Source organism: Dromaius novaehollandiae, chromosome 19 (assembly GCF_036370855.1).
Source record: "Dromaius novaehollandiae isolate bDroNov1 chromosome 19, bDroNov1.hap1, whole genome shotgun sequence".
NCBI classification, from domain to species: domain Eukaryota; kingdom Metazoa; phylum Chordata; class Aves; order Casuariiformes; family Dromaiidae; genus Dromaius; species Dromaius novaehollandiae.
Window position 1 is genome coordinate 3,850,392 of NC_088116.1, and position 21,674 is coordinate 3,872,065.

Here is a 21,674-nt window from a genome sequence, read left to right on the forward strand (position 1 = left end):
CTCTGTAGCTGCAACATCTCCAGAAATCTGACTTCGACCCAAAACTGGAGCGGCCAAAGAAATGGATTAAGCTGCAACAATCTCTCCAGACTTACGGTGCATTTTGCAGTCTGTTTATGATCAAAGCAGTATTATTTTACTTGCAGAGCGTTTCCTTGTCACTACCTTTCAACATAAGATGCAGTATTTTGGGGCTGAGCACACCAGAGGAGGAAATGCTTTCAAAGTATTAGCCAGAACAGGGGAAAAAAACAGAATAAAAACCATCGGTGTAAGAAACTGAATTCAAAGCAATTAAAAAAAAAAATCAACTTGTAGGCTGCTGAAGCAAGTCTAGCATGCTGCCAAGCAAAGAAGGCGGCCGGGTTTGCAACCTGTGGGCTAGAGCAAGGAGGAAAGCCTGCTCCTCTCTTAAAAAAGCTCTCTTCTGGCCACTCCAAAGGCAGACCTGATACCAACTGCAGAAGAAATTCTGCCTCCCCTTTCTAATCAAATGGATAATTATCCATAAAATGCCTGATATGAATCTGAGCCTGGGCTTCTTATTTGGACATTATACATGGTTCTAATATGTATCCTCAGAATTGATGATAATTGGGGATGGGGGATTGAACTTTTTTTTTTTTCAAAATAAACAAACATAAAGCTACACCAGAAAGGGTCTTTCCATTGCTCTTTTGTACAGTATTAACCTTTCTAAACTGACAACTGAAAGGACACGCTTCAGGAGAGAAAACAGCAGACTTCTAACCTCTTCTGACAGGTAACTTTCAAGTTGAATTCGGATAAGAAATTTTATTTTATGTACTTATGCCCTTTAAATAGCCTGTCAAATTTACAAATTCAATCTTTACAGCCAGAAAGTAAATTCGGTTTGATTTCACAGATTTAATATTTGTTCCAGTCACTCAGAATTTATTGATTGGCACTTGAGGTTTTCTCTGCAATTTTCAAAACAGACGCTGATTTCTTCTGAACAGCTCACGAGCATTAATACCATTTTTTAAAAAGGAACCTACATATATCTGTGCATTTCCAAAAATGCAAATACTACTTAGAGAAACTAAGGGTATTACTCAGTATTTAAAATGAGGTAAAAGGTGGAAGATTTTATTAAAGTCTTTAAAACACAACCTATCACAATATATCCCTGTAAATATTTTGCCTCTGTCTTCTAGTCCTGGTAAGTTTTCTAACAATTTCCTCTCCAGAAGCAATTCTGTTATCAGCAAGATTTTGGCCAACTGTAACACGTGTCTTTACCACAGTTTCTTACTCCTACAACAGACTGCTCAAAGAATGTATTAGAATAACTAGCCATGTGCTTTGCACTGATAAAATTATGACACTGAGAATTATGGGCATAGAAACACTGAAGTAAAACTGTCAGACCATCTACGCCGAGCTGTATTACCCTGTGAATAGAATACACTGCTTCCACGGTCCTCTAATACATCGTAGCGTTATGCAAACATATACTGCTTGCACAGCACATTAATGATGACTTTCTCATTTTTGAAATTAGGAAAAAACAGTATTATCTTGGCTTAAACATGTAACATGGCTTTCCTATCTTAATTTTAAAAAATGGGATAAGAGAAAACAAACATTACGTTTTCTCACTCTAACGATCACGTCTCAGCATGAGATGACAACTTACATTGCTGAGAGTTCAGTTTTCATTATAAGTCTACTAAAGGTAAAAGGCCAGGGCATGTCATTTTAATGCAATCAGAATCTATTTCATTGTATAACTCTTACATTATCAAGCATCAAATCAACGCCCAATTCAAAATGACATGTTGCATATGTGAAAAAGCCAGTCTCTCCTGCTAGCAAATATCCTAAATGTGCAGTAAACCACAGGCTAGAAGGGATTAGTTAAAATGTCAAAAGACAGCCTTTTACTTTTACCTGTTCATCCTTAAAAATATACTCTTAGCTATCAGGCATGCTTTACAGACAAATAGCTCCAGCAAGCAGCAGCAGAAGGCCTGTGGCAAGCTCTGCCATCTTGTAGCTGTCAGACAGATTAGTCTTTGATCTATCTGGGAGGTCATGGTCACATTCACATTAACCGAAGTCTAACAACATTATACCTGCTAACCGCTCGTTCTTTTAATGCTTAATTAGTTCGACATCTTTCACTATGGAATATTAACTAAGAAATACCAACAAAAAAATAAATGCCATGAAGAAAATTTTCTTTTTATGACTTGGAAAAATATGTTGAGCAGGCTTATACTACAATTCAAATGTATTTTGGATTTTTTTTCCCCAATTAAAGTTAGCAAAACAAGTTGCTGTCGTTGTTCAAGAGGTATTTATTAAATCGGATTTTTGAAGTGTTGATAAATCACAGGAAATAAAGGTTAGCTGTGGTAAGAGCGCTCCATCTGAAGAAACCCAGACGTATTCAGGATTCAAGTGATGCATAAAGTAAGTATCCATAGTCCATGGTAATCATGGTGTAAAACTGTCATTTTACCAGCCAGCTAATAACATGAAGCTCAGAAGACCAGGAGAGGTCTTGTTTTTAAACCCCAAGATAACCTGCAAAGTTAAATACAGAAGCCTGCAACATCCCTTTTTAGCAACACATCAGCTGAACCACTTTTATTCAAATTTAACAAAAACATGGTGGTATTTAGCAGTAAGAAAGGTATACAAATGGCAAGCTATTATGACCTAATAGTTTCTACAAAAAAATCAATGCTTGGACAATAAAATTAAAGCAACATTTTATCCTTTAAATTGAATTCTTTCAGTTCTAAAACACAAAGCTTCTCCTTGTTTGGCAGCTGTAATGACAACCAAGATGATAAGCAAATCTGAAATGAAATTTGAGTATATTCTAATATCTTCAACTAAATAATTGTACAACATCACACCTTTGAAGTGTGTTTACTTGTGAAGGGCTTTTAAGGAGAAAGAGTTTAATGGACCTGGAACAAAAGCTAAATTGCTAAACTACTGATTAGAACAATTTTACAAACTTTGCTTCAGTAAAAATAAACAGATGGTCCGGCACACACTCAATTCAGAATCATTTCATCTCCAACCAAACCTTAATCCTAAAGAGTTTACAGCAAAACCAAACCAGACTGGAGAAGGTACATTTGGGGCATTTACCTTTCATAATCAGAATACAGTAAACGTGTTTTTCAGTGCTAGTATCACAATATGAATTCCAAAAGCTAAACGGGCTAAACTACAGCACAATATTTTGTATTTTGTGCAACGTAAATCAGCAAAATGACTGTGACCGAATTTAGTTCATCTGGCAAAGATTCAAGACTGTCAGAGGGAGTATTTTGTTTAACCAATTACAGTACTATAGTTTCCTTTTTAAAAACAGATTAAAAAAACCCCCATGGTTGCTAATAGTTAACAAGCCAGGCTTGCTCTTTGACAAGACATCACTTCACAAACAACTTCAATTGTCCCCTGTTTTCCCTGGTAGATTAAAAACGACCTCCCGTTTGTAACCTGTGGGACTGCAAAGCAGATTACCCAGAAGTCTGAAGACAGGAGCTCGTGACTACAGTGGCACCACTGTGAGCACTTAAACGGAGCGCTCAATTAAACCTGCATTTTTCGTTACATCAGCACTTAGCTGTGTTGTGACAGCCAAAGTTAAAGAAAGAGCAAACTGATGACTGCTGATAGGAAAAAGGCAACTTAGCTTGGAAGTGTATCAGTACATGCACACATGAGTATGCAACGCTCACCCCAGCACTCCCCTGCCTCTATCCTCCAAAGAAATAAAAATCAGAAAATATATAGGTGTTTTCTAGCATTCCACTGACTTGTTTCTCTGGCTGTAGGAGAGGAAAAATAGACATGAAAATAAAGACCATTGCTCATATTATCCAGCATACTTTGAAACACAGAGTTTGTGTTTAACATCTAATAATTCCTCACCTCCCAAAAACAAACAAACAAAACCCAGGCGGGTCCTCTCATTCCCCTCTTCCATCCCCCCCCCCCCCCCAAAAAGACATAAAAATGGTTTTAAACAAATCTACCTTCTTAAAAATCTCATGTGTCCAGTTAGAGTCTCTCTTCCACCTGAAATAGCAATAGCTAGACTTCTCCCAGAACATACTTGCCATCTACTTTCCTCCTGATGAATGCCAAGTAATCATAAAAGTCTGCAAGTGCGGGAAAGTAAAAGACATGAAAACCCATTTTTGTTTTACATCTGAAAATCCTTAAATGGAAGTAGCATTACATAGCGCAGCATTTAACTTTTTTGTCCTCACTTCAAAAGCAGTAACAACATCTGTGAGATTTAAGACTAAACAATGTATGTGTAAAGACCTGGGTGAGTCACAGAATATGCTTCAAACATCCTCAGCTCCTCAACAGACCTACTAAAAGCCATATCTAAAAACATAATGTCTCAATTTATTAGCCCACAGGATTAAGGTATTACAGCAGGACATTACCTTCAAATGCTTCAGGCATCCCAAGTGAAAGCAGTATTAATACATATAAAACAATATGAAATATGTAAATGCTTATCACCTATAATTTATCAAACTAGATTCTGTATATGACAAGGATTTATTATAGCCATTCTAATCATCCTGCCTAGCTAAAAATGGTCATCAGGCACAAAAATATATCATTCTATTTTGTTTTCAAACACAAATACTGTTAAAAAAAATCCAACAACCTGTGAACACAGTAATACTGTATACTCTAAATAAAACAACTTTATCAACTAGTGGCATGATGAATACTCCGCATTGCTCCGTTAGCTACGGGATGCTTTTTTACACAGAGAAATCTGTCCAACACCAGCCTCTTCACCAGAGGAATCAGAGGCTAAACCCTGTACCTATCGCCCTGCGCTGGCTGCCACTTACAGAGGTTATCGATTAAAATTGATAGTTTTGCACATCGAAGCCACGTAAACTTCAAAATAACTCAGCTGACCTCCTCAGCCAGCAAATTCTGATGAACACCTGAAAACGTGCCTTCCTCTGACAATATAAAATAACATAAGGAAAGTTACCATCTCTGCAGAGCTGTATCGCACTCCAGCTATCTTGCAGACTGTTGCACCCAAACAGTGCACCTGAAAATGCCGAGGCCCTGGCTTCCACAGGGTCTGCACAGCGCAACGCGTGTGGCCTTAATGAAGATATAATCAAAACTAGGCAAAACTTTATATGGAAAGAAAATATATACAGGAAAACTCTGTGATAGCTTGTTTCCCCATTACCCAAGAACTTCAATACGAGGTATCACTAAAAAAAGAAATCCAAAAACTCAACAGCAAACTACCATCTGTTAGAGTCTACCTGGCCAATGCTATCTTCAGTGGCAGAGAAGCAGTGGTACTATCTTACGCAAAGCCATATTTCCCTTATTTTGAATTCGCAATGTATCTTATGACTAAATGCTTCCCAAGTATTCTCACTCTTGATCCCAGTGTTAAAGAGAAGGGAAGCTTATATAATGTTGTAACCACTGAACACTTTCAGTATTGTCAGCTACACCATGTGGCATCTCGGAGATCTTGAAGTTTTACGATTTGACAAATCATGTAGCACATTCACCCCAGGCCCATCTACTCATCTCAGTCTTGTAGGCTTTGAGGGACTGTGAACAAGTGACTTGATTAAAATCTAATGCAACCAAAACTCTCCTCTGAAGAGAAAATTCAATCCATCTCCAGTGAAGCAGAAGTGAAAAAAATCAAACAGCTTCCCTTGAGGTACAACGCTGCTGCATACGCTCAGTGCCACTGCGTCTAAGGTGAAGTCGTAAGTGTCAGTCATCCTTACAAATCCCCAAGGTGATAGCTTCACTTTTAAAGCTTTCAACATACTTTGACAGTGAAGTTAAAACTTAAAGGTCAACACTACTTGCTAAGGACAAGATAAACACAAGAAAATCACTTTTCTGATCCATAAAAAATTCCAAAGTAAACTATTAAAGGTAAAGGAAAAGTTTTGATTTGCTGTATTATTTATCCAAAGGCTTAACTTCTGGATATATTCAGGGATGACTTCTGTAATCTGTGCCAACATACTGACATTAGCCTTGCACCAGGAAAACAGAAATGCCACCCGCTAGCCTTATTTGATAAGCTGAACTTAAATGTTACCTCTCTCAGCTACAGGAATGTTGTATTCCTTAGGATTTTACAGATTCTCTCCCAAATGAAGCCTCTGCTATCCACTTTTTTTAATTAAAAAAAAAATTGTAACACAATTTCTGTTAGAAGAAAGTATCACAACCGACTGAAATCAGTTGCAGTGTACTGCTGCAAGACAAGCATACGGCCAACTGAATAATGGGAAAACATGCTCTTTGACAAAATTTAGAAGTATATTGTCCCACTAATTGTTATTTAACACTTAAATCTTCATTTGCTATATAATATTGTACACTCCAATGCTGTACACATATTTCTGTAGACCTTCAACGTCTGTGTTTTAAAAAGCTACTTTAACTAAAATACAAATTAAAATTGAATGGGAAGTGAGGCATGGAAGAAAGAAGTGCGTGTATATGTGTACATATACACACATTTACCTGCTTCAGTACTTCCTTCTAAGGAACATACATTACATAATACGCCATGATGTCTGGCTTTCTGTTGAATGTTCCATAGAGGTTTTTCTGCTCCCTGCTTTATATTTGTAATTTTTTTCCATCAAAGGAGTAAAGAAGAAAGTAGAAGTGGCTCAGGTTTAAGTAGCCATTAACATAGGCAATAAACAAACAAAAAAGTGGCGAGCTTTCTACAAACATATTTAAATCATACTGATGTCAGCTCATCTGAAAATTATAGCATATACTGTGTCTTAAGGCTCTAAGAATCTCTGCAGCAAAGTTGCTCTGAAACATTCAACTTGCTTAAAACAAATCAAACCAATAACAGAATATCCAGTTTCACATCTTTAAAAACAATTCTTAAATTTCACAACTAATTGTCAAATTCTACTAAAGATAAGCACAATAATGGTCTTTCCATAAAATGTAAATTGCTGTATAACTTCTCCCATATTTTAAGATAATGATTTATTTCAAAGTGAAAATATTTTTGAAGTGCTCCAAAGCTACGTTAGAATTCATATAGTTCATGTTGTTTCTTGACTCAAATAAGAATCTAAAATAAAATGCATTTTCTTAGAAATATTTCTTTTCCTAGTAAATAGTACTTTATAGTATGCAAGAAAAGAATTATTTCAGCAGCCATTTAATTAGCACAAGTTTCTTCTTTCAATGAAGAAAAACCATACAGGCTAAAGCATTGCCACAAGGACGAGAAATTAGCTTAAATATGAAGAAAAATGCCATTATTCTGAAATGATACAAATGTCTCGATTTGTTGAAAAGAGAAAGAAACTTCAACTATATAATGATACAAGAAGTTTGCAGCTAAGTTAGATATAGGAAAAAAAATTGTATTTTGAACGATGTTTTCCATCATGTTTCACAAATTATGTTGCTGGAAACAATGAAGAAAGTATTTGCCTTCATAGTTCATATCCACTCTATAGCAGCTAAAGGAAATATTCCTCATTAATGGCAAACACTATTACAGTTTTTGAATACTGTCAATGCACAGAAAGCCTGGTCTTATCAAGTTTATTTTCTTTGCACATCTATTTATGTAAAAGGGTTTGAGCACATTTTTCTATATATTTTGGTAAAGTTCTCTTAGCTGTTATATGATTAAGTACACCCTACTATAGTACGATCAAAAGCATCTGGAAAGGTGGAAGTGAAGAAATGCTCTCTGGGAAAGTTAGCTTAATGCTTGCACTTCAGAGTCGCCCATTATCAACATTTCATAGCGAGTTTCTTTATTTTCAGGTCCCCAAGGTAAGAACAGTAAATTATGACTTGAACTAAACAAGTCACACTTGGCTCCAAAATCAAATTTTCCTACCTCTAGTTTTAGCTCCCAGAGGCGGGCAGAGGAAATCCTGGTCACAGCCAAAGAAGTCATTTTTGGCTCTGAAATAAATTTTCCTGCTTCACTAGAGCCAAACCCTACCATTGAGAGTACCATAGCTTAAAGCAGTACTTTAACATTGCTTTTATATATTTTGCTTTAGCAACCTGATTCTTACGGAATATGAAACCCTTCTCAATAATACAGAATTAGGGTTTTGGCCTCTCTTTCTTAAAACTGTATTGTTTATTACCAAGTACACTTCTGATCCTTAATCATCACTGTTTCCTTAAGTTGACAAAGTGGTTTAGACACTTCTCTTTGCAAAAATGAGTGAACATAAGATACTATGTGCCTAAAATTCTAAGGTGAGGCAACAAGGAAAAAATGAAATGATATTCTGAACAGGTTCTTATTTTCAAACAAGTTAAGCCTGCAGAAAATAACATAACTGGTAATGGCATAGTTATTTAAGGAGACTGAATGCTTGCCATTTAATACCTGATGTAGTGGCATATATTTAGCACAAACATATGGAGAAAATAAAATTGGATATTATACATCATACTTGACAATGAGTTTTTTTGCCCAAGTAAAGACTGATGTGCAGATCCAAATACTGCTACTCAAAATGTATAACAGAAGTTAATGAATAGTATGTTAGCATCAGATAACATGTATACGGGATTACAGATCTTTTTCTGTCACATTATTTATGTTCTCGAATATTACAGTTCACTGGTGTTAGCATCAAGTTACAAATCATAAAATATATTTAGAAAGCAGGTTGATCACAGACAAGCAGTATTAGTGGAGATGAGCCAACATGAAACTGCCAGCATAAAATATTGGTCTCCAAAGGTACAGTTCTACAAACCCTTATGACTGTGCATAGTCCTAGTGACATGAACGGGATTACTCACACAAGTAAAAGCTGTGTGCAGGAGTAAAGGGTTATAGAATTGAGTCTGAAGAGGCCTTTTATTAACCTGAAAAGCAGACATGCAAGTGTATTTCCATGTAGCAACCCGAGCACTTTTTGGCAATTTAAAGTAATCCCAGAAGTGCATCACTCAGGGATTTTCCAAGGGAATCGCTAATCACTTGCATTTCCTATTTATAAAGGGATGCCATTATTAATCTCTGTATCAATTTCTTCATTCAGCATATCTATCCAGCACCTATTGGCTATGTAAAGCAATAGTTGTACCTGTGATCACAGTCGTATGCCTATACAAGTCTCTCTTAATTTATATCCCTATATCTAGAATTCTCTTCTGCCTGCTCAAAACCCAAGCTCCTCTCAAATTCTCAAAGCTAGAATTTTTACATTTTTCAATATTCAGTCAATTTTCTGGTTAGTTTACCACAAAATCTAAAGAAACTGCAACCAACTATATCATAAAAGCAAATGTCTCAACTATCCTATGAACTTTAATCATTTCATTTAGGAACTCACATTCCCTAAAATCCTAACAAGAAAGTTGGACTGCACAGTGTCCTCTAATGTTTAAAAAATCTGGATTCTTATAATCCTGGAAGAAAAGAAGAATTCCAAGAGAAAGAAACAGTTAATAAGTAAAAATATTTAAATAAAAATCAGCACCTTAAGCCAATTCTGATACAAAATGACTAGAAAGAAAAAAGCCACCCTAAAAGAAAGTCGCTCTGCTGCATGCAGCAAATACTTGGAACAGAGAATTCATATATTCTTAGTATGATGGGCACTACTGAATACATCTTGAAAACAATACTGAATGGGAAAGTGTATTTTAATAAAACACTGTGATCGCATTCTTCCTGAGAGTCTTTTTCAAGCATATGTCCCGTGTTCAATACAGGGAGTACCTGAACATCTAATTTCAAATACTTGAAAGCCCAACTCTATTCCGCAACTCAATTCTGAAGGACTTAAATCTGATTAAACAAATATGGTTAGAAAATGAAGCTGCATCATTAATAGGATGGCAACTTCTTTGCAGCCCAAGTATGATTTAACCTGTAGGCAACTGGGCTTGTGATTTTGGATGCCAACTGCTAATAAAATAGTAATACAGCCAGCAAAACTCCAACTAGTTATGACAACAGATTAAGGCCTAATTACATTCATTTGTCTATAATTAACAAAGAATCCCTTTTCATTTCAGATAACACTAATAACTATCTGCTACATGAGCATGGTTTATAGCATCATTTCCAAACAAGTTTCATGCTTCTTTTTTTTTTTTTTTTTTTTTTTTTTTTTGCCTTCCTACAAATTAGTATACCTTCAGTTCTAGGGTATTTTACTCATTTAAGATAACTCCAAAGTATTTCAAAAAACTATAATAAAGCGAAAGCGCACAGGAATAAACCTTTATTTTCCTTTGTAATGTCTGGGTAAGGTCTGTTGGTCGAGGAGGACTGAAGTAACAAACAGCCACGTGCATCTGTTAACACAGACAGACTATGAAATAGGATACCATACTGGTTTTATATAAACTTAACAGAGGTTAAAAAAATACAGCATATATTTCTCTGTACCTTTTATATTACATTTGTTTCATTCCAGGAAGCAATACTACAGAATCAGCTCTCCCAGAAATACAAAAAGCACAGTTTCAGGGGAAAAGGTTCTTTTAAAAAAATTTTTGTTTTACACTCCAACCTTCATTATTTTAGGAACTAGCTGTTGATAATCTAGTTCCAATTTCTTTCCTGAACCGATGTGCACTTGAACTACCAAAATTCCTTTGTATCCATGCATACATTTCTAAAAAGCTACAAATTAATCTTCTTCAGTGAACAGAGTGACTTCTCTCTCTTTCCTTCTTCTTCCAGTTGACAATTTGAGCTCTAGTGGTTAAAAAAAAAGATACGTGCACTAATCCAACACTTTTTGAGGTATCTGACAAACACAAAGCCTTGGACATAACAAAGTATTATTCAATTTACAGGGAAATATTGCTAGCTGGATAGCACTTTGAGCTTAAGTTACTAAGCAAAAGCCATTTATAATAATCACCATTTCCCCTAGCATTATTTAGGAGCACTGCCACATACCAGCCAGCTCCTCAAATCTGACGCTAAGAGACTGGTGCATGCCCTTCTCTCATCTAGAATTGATCACTGCAGTGCTTTGTGCAGTACCGTATCTAAATATATACACTCAAATCTTCAGCTGCCTGCAATTTGGCAGCTAGTGTTTCTATCCTTACTTAAAAATTTAGAGGTTTTCTTCAGTCTAATTTAAAAAAAAATAGTTCAACATAATATTGATTTTTGGAATTTAGTTAACAGTAATGGGATGTATTGCCTGGGTTCCTATTATATTTCACATTTGGTTGAACACCAAGGAAAACCAAATGTACTATTTTAATCTTAAGGAACATAATTCATCATGAACACAATTCACCCTTGACACATTCTTTTCAGTTTAATTTTGTATCATTTAAGATACAAAAATATTGACTTTCTGGAAATCATTTCCAGTGAATGACAGAGTTCCAGCCATACTACAGATCAAGTATTTCCAAAATATCATTTCAGTGTATGCTTCTAAAATAAGGCATTTTTAACTCTAGAAAGAGTGCTAAATATTTTTTGTATGTGTGTATTTTCATACTAAAATACAGTATATTATGTTTCAGTAAGAAGGAAAATGTTATGGCTGAATAAGTGCCTTAAAGTTATGCAAACACTGAAAGAACAGTACACAAGCAGCCACCACTAATATAATCTCACTAGTCCTTATAGGATGTGGGTTTTTTGTACCAAGCCTGTAACTAGGCACCATGGGCAACAAGGTCGTCTTTGGTTGCGCACTTAAGCTCAGAACACTTCTCTATAACCAAAGCTGAGTCAGTCTGGGCTTTCAAGTGCAAACCTATAATTTACTTGTTTGATTTGGCATTATTAGCAACCAGTGTCGAGCTGTTCCTGGTATGCCACGTTTATTACATGACACTTCACTTATTTCACTTTGTTTGCTGTTGAAGCAACAGTCACAGTAGCAGCATGCTACTTTGGCCACCTGAAAGACACAAATAGTCTTAAATTTTTTTAATTGCAGGCACTTCAGAATACTACCTTTAGAAGCCACTTAGAAGTTTTTGCCTGAAGTCAGATGAAGCTTGACTTATCAAAAAGGCAATGTTCTCAGTACGCAGCAGAGGTTATATTATGTCAGTTTCATAACTCAAAATATCAAGCTAAAAAGCAGCACTAGCTTGGAAAAGGTTCACAGTTCTAATCAGTCTAAATAGGAAAGCGTTATACATAGTTACACGGAAGAAGGTAATAGAGATTAGAAAGGGGAAAAGCTGCAATCAGTAATGAAATAGTGTGTGAAATACATCATTATGTTAGTACCTTACATTATAACCATCTTTATCTCTCCACCTATTTTCTGCAATAATAGTCTTAAAAATGGGCACACTTTATTTAAAACTATCTTTTCCTAACATTTGTCCTAGACTTTCACAACCAAATGTCCTCCTACAATAAGTCAAGAGGTGGCTTTACTTCTGCACAAATGGGATAAGCTTTGATACATGAAAGCATACAAGGGAAGACAGAAACATGTACTGTGCTTGGTAGAATACAGAGATGACGAGACAGTGAGCATTTTAACAATGCAACAGCTTTCACTAGCAACCTCAGACAATAATTGACAATACATTTATTCAAAATGATACAAATGAGTCCAGAAGATGTGCTATGCTGTTCCTCCTCTTACCAGCAGAGGAGGTAACATAATTCATATGAGATTGGTGGGAGACCCAGGGTAAACATTTAGAAAAAAAATCTTCTGTGCACATTAGATATTTTAAACATGACATAACAATAAAGTGCAACTCTCAGTTAGGTGTTGATATCCTACCTGAAGGTCTTTCACATTTGGAAACGGAATACCTATGGTTATAACAGCACGGGCGTTGTCATCGCAGAAATCCAAGCCTTCACTAACTTTTCCTCTGCATACAGCTATGAGGAGTGCTCCATCTTGAACAAGCCAAAGAGGGATTTACAAATCATTCCCAGGGATAAACTGAGTATCAGAAGAAAGTTTCACCAATATATTTAAAAAGCTAAAGATAATATTGCGTAATACAGTGCATATCAGTCTGAAAGAGGTGACCAGACACAAAGATACAGACTTTATTGTCAGACGATGAGATTGCCTTTATTTTGATCAATAATACTGAGATGTTGGATATCAACTAGCAAAATAAATTTGCATTATATAATAGCAGTACTTAATTATGTGAGAACTATGTGTATCTACTACAAAATTAAAAATTTTAAACTTTATGTTTGCATTCCAAAAGTCAAGCTATTTATTCTCCCACATACTATGATTCTTAATTCTCTGTACAAGTATTCAAGTATTTTGAGAAGAAATCTTATAGTGGCTGTAACACAAGATAGCAAATGGTAGCTATGCAATGTACTTTCAATTCTTTGAGAAGCTGTAGCCAGCCTACACCTGCTGGATGTGTAAATGCACATCCTTACACAGCTCATTGCCTTTTGAATACCACTGTTAGGATTATGCATCATGCTGCATATCCTCATGCAACAATCCAAACAGCAGACAATCCCCCTCCATTTTCACAATAATTTATGAAGCTGAGGTTAGAATCCATACCATATTCTAACCGTGAAATATTTTAAATATCAGCCACTTTTTTAATCTGAAGCATCTGTATCAACTTTTTTATATGTCTGAAGAACATACCTTTTTCTCCTTTACACTTTATTGCATCATAGTATATTTTCAGCAGTTCATCGAAGTCGCTCTTTGCTCCTCCTTGAGGCTCTGCAATGATTGTCTTGACAAGCTCGAGGTTTCTCCACAAGCCAGTATGCATCCAGCGATCCTTTAATTTGTCCAACAGCTGAAAATAAACACAAATCCAGGAAAGCAGTAATGAAAGGTCAATCATTTGAACTGTTCAAATAAACCATATATCAAAACACTTATTTTTGTAAAATTATATTATTCAGTATTTACATTTATCAATACAAATTTCCCTACTATACATTGTTCCACAGCTATGTGACATTTGGTAAGTATGATGGCCACTAATTTTGCAAATTAGAAACAAGGTGAATTTTCAAGTTATCAAAGCAAAACTCTCTAAATCCATGAAAGTGGTCACTAAAGAGCCTCCTCTGGTACTCCTCGAAACAAGAAAACTAGAAGTTATCTGTTTTTCTGATTACAAAGAGTTCCATATCTAAGACTGAAAGCAAATTCTAAACTTATTTGACACTAGCATTTATGTCTTAATTCTCCAACATTTCAATACTTTAAAATTTACATAGATAAACTTTTGGGGGAAAAGTATGGATGTAGGATTTATCAGCCGCCTCCTCTGCTTCTTGAAGGGCCTATGAAATCTGTTATATCTACCAAGTTCTGAACTGTATTTATTTTACTCCAAACACATACATGTTCAAATCTTGTAAGCAAACAGCTTGTTTCACTTCCACCACGAACACAATGCAAACATGCATTGCAATATAAAAAGCAAAGTCTGACATTAACACAAGATCTGCAGTCAGATGATTGCTAACTGCAAAATGACCCTCACCCGTCACATGCCCTTTTCTCATCAATTCCAATGCATTTTATCAAGGTAGGGAGCAAAAGACTCATTCTTCCACCTAGCATATTTGTCCGATGGTGCACAGCACTGCCCTCAGGAAAAAGGAAAGGCAACCCACGCATTTTATAAAGAACTGAGCAGCTCTGGTTCAGTGGACAGAAGTAAATACTTTAATTCACTCCTTTTACTGTCCAGTGATCCCTAGTATGTCATTAACTGAGGTGCAGTAGAGTTACCTGGCTTCATATGTACAGAGATTTTAAATTCAGAGTCTCTATTAAGGATTATGCTCTTAATTTGCCTGTACTTCTCCAACTCCACTCACTGAAGACTCTCAGTATTTTGTGTCGAGGTCTACAACCTGCTCCTTGCGAAACCTGCACTAGTCCCAGCTCAGTGCTCAAGAAGCCACGGTATCCCTTAACTCCTATCAACTGCCTTCATGACGCTTTCCAGACAAAATCTGAAGGCTTGGATGTTCAGATTCTTACTAAATTAATCTGTCCTGTGTCTGAATATATAGTTCAAGTGTTGTTGGTAGGCAGAGCTACCTCTTGCCATAGTCGACTTTGCAGGAAGCGCCTTTGCAAATTTATAGGGAACCATTTATAAGAACACCTGCTTATTTCATATTCTCAACACCAAACATCTGAACATATTCTCTGACACTTAAATGTGTCGAGACTGGTTCTTTTCCAGGTATTGTGTGCTTCACAGGGGATGAATACTATGTCACTTGTTGAATTTTGACTTAGTTTTGCTCAAGCTGCTGTTTAGGGAGTTATGATTGCTTAATACTGACAAGATGCACCACTCTCAAGCATGCGCAGAAGAACTAAGTGGTAACAGTTTCCTACACATTCAGATGTTACTGAAGAAGAAACCATCTCTTCTAAATGTCTCCCACCGTTTGTACCTGTCTCTACACCAGCATGGTCATTTCATAGCAGCCTCCTGTCTCTAATCTCTTTTCAGACAAAAGGTCCCCTGACATTCTCCTTCGCCTATCACTTCAGCTACTGAAATTATCTGCTTTTTTTTTTTTTTTTTTTTAACTTATTTATTTTAACAAACACACCTTTATAAGGTGTTCTTACCAGAGACATCACAACTCAAAATTTGCTTTTTACTTTACCAGAACAAAAACCTGCCGGATTTCACAGAAATTGCAATATTCCTTACAAAAAATACTCAATCCCTCATTCAATTCTACTGAATTTCTTTCATATTTGAGAGAAGTACAAATTTCACTCATCACTGGGAATATGGTACTAAGAAACCTTCTTCCAAATTCTTAAGAAAACATCTTCTCTCTTTTGTGGGTCACCCGGCCCTTTCAGGCAAGTATCTACTAGGTTCAGGTTTCTCTTTTCACTGACAGCAACCATCACAATAGCAAATATACAGTTTTTGAGGAAAACGTGCAAATTATTCATGAAAGTGAAGATCTTTGGCAATAACAAAACAATTCATTTAATTCACAGAACAGCTATTACCTCCCTGATTTAATGGAGCTTGCTGGCTATGGAAACTCTCCTATACGCAGGAAGTATGCACAATACCCATGCTATAGACACAGCTACTACAACAGCAAGAATTAGGGACACGATTGAATACAAATAAATAAAATATAGAATGCACACATGCCTCATGAGGGCTACGAATCAAGTGCAGGATTCTCATGAAAAATTGTTTCACTTTGGTTTGAAAAAGTGCAAATGGGAGCAAGATATAATGCCAGGAATCACAGGAAGCAGCCATTAATGTCCAGAGTCAGTCACTTTTTCTACCCAAGGGAATAATAGTTTCTGCAATGCAAGGCAGTCTGTATATGTTTTATTAAATCCTTTTAAAATGGATTCTCAAATGGTTTATTAACAAACAGGTCCTCCTCCAAGAGAGCAGAAAATACTGTTAGAAAGAACCTGTCATCTGCCCATGCACTGAAGTATGTTTACTTTGGTAGCTTTTTCTCTTTTTTCCTTTCTGCAATCTAAAAACACCTGTAAGTTATGATCCATAGAAACTATGAGCGCAGTATCTAGATCTATCATCTGTCTTTGTCAGCATCCGCTTTTTAAGGCGGCTTTTGAAGCCTTCCTGAAGGTTGGGAAGGTTTTCTCAACATCTCTTGGCATTATGCTTCACGGTTAGGCTAAATCCTAAGCAAAAAGGAAAAGCTTTGCCCCTTCCCATTTGCTGTTTTGCTTTATATGGTGCCAGAAATTGCATTAGGGGTTTCCCATGTCATGAAACAAGATCAAAGATTTGTGTAATGCATTTTGCCCTAAGGCAAGTTCATTGTAATTTCCAGCACCTTAAAGAAGTTGAGAAGTTTAACTGCAGCAACCTACTGCTGCAGCGCAACGTGGGAACGCATGTTTCCTGCAGTATTCATTACTCCCTGACAGCGAGTTTCACAAAGCAAATACCTGAGACTGAGGGAGGGTCTAAAGGAAAACATTATAACATGATGAGTTACTTATTCCGGTTTACAACTCCCTAGCTCTTGTCCTGCTACAAGCACCTGTAACTGAATTTCTTTACACAGAATAGTCCTTAAATATTTTAGCGCTGGCTCATGTAATGAATGGATTGCATCTTGCCAGTAAAGTTAAGGAGAATGACTAAAACACTCCCTCTATCAAAAAGCGCTTGGGGAATCGGTGGAACACTTGCAAACGTAACAAGATTTTCAAGAGCAGCACAGGACAAAAAGGGATAACAGAGCCACGCTTATGACCTAAGCTGCTGTAAGAGTACAATAACTCTGGCTTTATGGGCTAGTTTAACAACTATTTAGTAATAACTACCGATGACAATCGTATTGTCTACTCTTGTGCATCTTCAAAACTACCTGCTGTCTTGTCATCTATATGTTAATGTAATAACTAAACAAAAGGTATTTCAAGATGCAGAAAAAACAGACCATCATTTTTATATATAAGACTTTTAATGATTTTAAGTTCATTTTCCAAGGTTAAGGACACTTAACTGTTTCATTGTTATTTGGAAATAAAGGCCAGTCGGGAGAAGAAAGGAAACAGCCACTAGGTTTTCCTTAATAAAAAGAAAAAAGAAAAAAAAAGAAATCACAGTATTGGCACCATTGTTAGTGCAAAAAGTCAGCAATTCTCGAGGGACTAACATTGATCTAAAAGCCTTTTCCCATGCAGAGCTCTTCATGTGTTTGCTACTAGAATTTTCTTTTTGAATAAGCACTGCTTCAAATCCAAGTGTGTCTCCAGTGGGCTGGAAACGTGTTTGAAGGGTCAAATAGAAGTTCTACACACAGTCAGCATAAAACTTCAGAAATGGAAAACAGATATCTCCAGCCAGCCCAGAGGCCAAGCAGCAGGACTGGCTTTGCTAGACGCGGTTGTGGTAGCACTAAGAGGGATATGATACACTTGGGATGGGAAAGGCAGTCACTTGCAGAAAACAGGGTTACCATCCCATCCACCGACATACAGAAGCGATGCACAAAGATGCACGGAGCTGCTATAATGCCGTGCTCTTACATAACCTTCCCAGCATCAGCCCATTAATGCACATCCTACATAATCAAAATTTTACGTTTACAGGAAACGGAGTGAGGAATAGACCTGGTGTCAGTTTTAAACACATCCCATATCATCCCATACTATAAAAATTTTCAATTTAATTTCCAGGCTGCATACATGTTTTTCTAATGTAATACGAACATATGGCTCTTAAGAACCATTTCCAGTCATGGGTTGTAAGAACTGAGATTTCTGGAGAGATGACACATGACGACTGGCTTGTGCCATTCCCTGCTGGATTCCTTTCCAAAGGGAACCCAGCCCTCACCCAGAGGGATGCAGACGTGGAGACCGGGGATTTCAAACAAGGGATTCCTTTCCAATAAAAGAATCCTCCAAAGAGGAGGAGGAGGAGGAGAAGATTACAGTCAATTTTTCATCTACTAAGATCAAAATACATCATTTTATTTACCTAGGACACAAACTAGGGAAATTACAGATCGTCTCAGGATCATTAAACAGCTCATTTTTCCAGATAATTCTGGAATAGTCTTACAGCTTTGTTCACTTCTCACTTTGCAGTACCAAAAACATTTTAAGACACTGCAGATGTATGGATGCGTCTCCAGCTGCACCTCTCCGTGTACATACAGGATGAACAGCTCTTTCAGCAGTAGTAATTAGATTCAGAGAGAGAAAAGAGAACCTGTCAACCTGAATTGTGCTCCTCAAGCCTGCCAACAATCCTACATTGTGAAAGAGGCCAGAAATTCCACAGGTAAACAAAATAACCACAAAAACGAGACAAAAAAAAATGTATACAAAGGCAATTCCAACCGCCCAGAAACCTTATGAGGATGGAGGGAACAAAACCAAAATATATTCATTTAAATAAAACAGTAAAACTTATTTCAAGACATGGTGTTCCAATCTTAAAGCTAGTGCTTCTTACACTCTCATCTGAAATGTTTACAAGGTTGGTTTTTCTTAGTACATGACAGGAAACAGGTATCCCTGTGTATTTTAAATTTAAACATAAATCAATCAGGTCTTACGCCTTTCTAAATTATATAAAACTTAATGTCCTACCAACATTTCATTTTCAAAAACACATTATAAAAGAGAAAGAATACATCATAAATTTGACCATGGAAGATGGATATCTGCAACTGATACTTTAAGCAGTTCAGTAACCAAAAAATCTAAAGGGCCTATAGACAGCACCGCAGAAAAACTATCACTAAAACTTTATAGAGTTAAATAATTTTTGCTCTCTGTAAAATTTCTAATTAATGCAGCACTTGCATCTCAACAGAAACATAGCAAGCATCAAAAGCAAACAAATAAAAAGCTCTTTTTTCCTATATGTACAGAAAACCCTTACATTCAGATACGATGTCAAGAAGAAATGCAGTTTTCTTGTCTTACTACAAAATGTTTCCCACCATTTGAGCTGTCTGAAAAAAACAGCACATGTTGCTTATATATCACAGCATAGCCAGAACTGCATCAGCTGCCTCCTCTCTACCTTTCAGGGAAGGAGAAAGAAAAAAAAAAAAAAAAAGGAAGAAGAAAAACCCTATAGACTCTGACAGATCCTTCTTCACATTTAAGCTATAGAGGACATCATATTTTCCACAAAAGTAATCCTCTGATGATCTCAAGGCACAGATGTTTTTATAATACATCTAATTCCATAGGTATTGCATTACCTTTAATAAGCTTTCAGGAGGATGCAGTTTGCTGAGTCAGCTGGTTAGTCACAGCTGTAACTTTTTGTTCAAACCACTCTCCCACCAGTCTCAAAGCTCTCGTCTGTTCAGTGTGATGGTTAATGACTGGGTTCAATGCTCTAATTTTACTTTAAAGAATGAAATTTGTCTCTGTACTAGCGATAATTCCAAAATATATTCGGTCATTAAACAAATGCACTTAGTCTTTTGTTTAAACAGTAGTGGCCTTAAAGCAATGTTATTTCAAAGTAACCCTGGAGAACACATCTGATCAGGCTCCACCCACTCTTTTCACTTCAGTTAAATATTGGTGTTACAGCCTCATATAAAAATATTTCTTCAAGATCTAAGATGTTCTGGAAAGGTAGAGAATTAGTAAAAGTCATTTTAAAGCTCCCTGAACTACAGGGTTGCCAAGCTCTGTATTAAATGACCTAGAATCCCACATGTAGCAGACCTCGAGGGCTATGAGAGCTCTTCAGTTTGGGGGGAAAACAGTTCACAAGCCAAGGCAATACGGTGGCATGGGATCAGTAATTTAATTCCATATCTATCATCTTTTGTAAAAAAGAACAAAAAAACCCCAAAACAACAAAAAAAAATTGAGGTTAGAAGTGAACACAAAAGAAAAAGTAGATGGAAGAAAGTAAACCAAGTAATGAAACAAGCATACAAGAAAGAAGGGACAGGAGCTATTTACTGGAAGGATTTGGGTGAAAGGAGAAAGCTGGCTTTCTTTCCAAGAACAGGAGAGAAAGTATTTGGGTCAACTAGCTAGTAACCTCTTATGTCCATCATTCAAATTTTAAAAATAAATGTGCAAATAGCATTCCAGAACAATGATAAATAGTGCTATAAAAACACATTATATTTGATAAGAATAAAGTGTTGCAAGCATGAACGGAAAGCAACCAAAATCAATAATGTTCATGAACAGCACCACAAATATTAGATGTTTTTAAAAAGTCCATAAGAATCTGCACCTTTTAGTCACAAGTCATTTACCAAACTAGGAGAGCTAATTGACATGTCATCTTTTTTCTTTTCTTTTCTTTCTTAATCAACCTGCATACTTTTTCAACTGTGATTTTACCTTAATCACATCCATCTCACACACACACACACAAACGCACACCGCCAAAGCTCGGCTCAGCACCCAGTCCTGTGCGCTGCACTACGCAGGGACGACACCAGCCAAGCAGAACTTAGGCCACTGAATTATTTAAGCAGTTGTTTGCACTCAATTAGATTTTCATGAAAGGTTAAGCAACAGTCACAGAAACATCTTCATGAGGTATCCAACATAATACAGACAAGTATTTAAAATTAATCATTTTGAATGATTAAGCCAATACAGAATGCTAACATAACCATTCACAAAAAAAGTATTTTAAGCTGCAAATTCCATTTTCTGCATTTCTAATTATCACACATTATACTTCCTTAAAAACAGAATGCTAAAAAATCTGTGCTCCAAATGTTTCATTTGTGAGGTTCAACTACTTTCAAAATAGACATTTGTTGTTCACTGTAAATGGGAAACTAGGAAAATACCAAATACATATAAAGCACACACAAATTATAGCACATTTTAATTGTTTCCATTACAGGTTTAGCCAATACACAACAGGGATGTTACCTTTACATGCATGAATTCCTACACTTAAAAACAAGTGATTTTTTCCTTTATGTGCCAAAAATAAATCTATTTAATGCAGCATTTTAATGGAAGCAGGCAACATAGAGATGCTAGTCTTATCCATGGGAGGCTGTGCTTCCTTTCCACAGGACATTTCCCCAACCATTTATCATCATGGTCAGGCTCCCACAGGCAATGACGAGAAGACTTTATTTACAAAGTAACAGCTCCAAAACAATTTCTGTCTGATTTCCTTTCTCAGAGCGTCAAGGAGGCTCTGTAATT

The 21,674-nt window shown here is 36.3% G+C and overlaps 1 protein-coding gene across 3 annotated transcripts in view; it reads right to left on the reverse strand.

Moving 5' to 3' along the window:
* The window catches only part of BRIP1 (BRCA1 interacting helicase 1), a 142,108-nt gene that overhangs the window by 75,696 nt on the left and 44,738 nt on the right, over window positions 1-21,674 (reverse strand). For all 3 annotated transcript variants that reach the window (XM_064523139.1, XM_064523138.1, XM_026114808.2), the window contains 2 exons: window positions 13,641-13,800; window positions 12,783-12,904 (listed from right to left, as the gene is read on the reverse strand). In XM_064523139.1, the coding sequence (XP_064379209.1) occupies window positions 12,783-12,904; window positions 13,641-13,800 (282 nt within the window). The remainder of the gene's footprint in view (window positions 1-12,782; window positions 12,905-13,640; window positions 13,801-21,674) is intronic.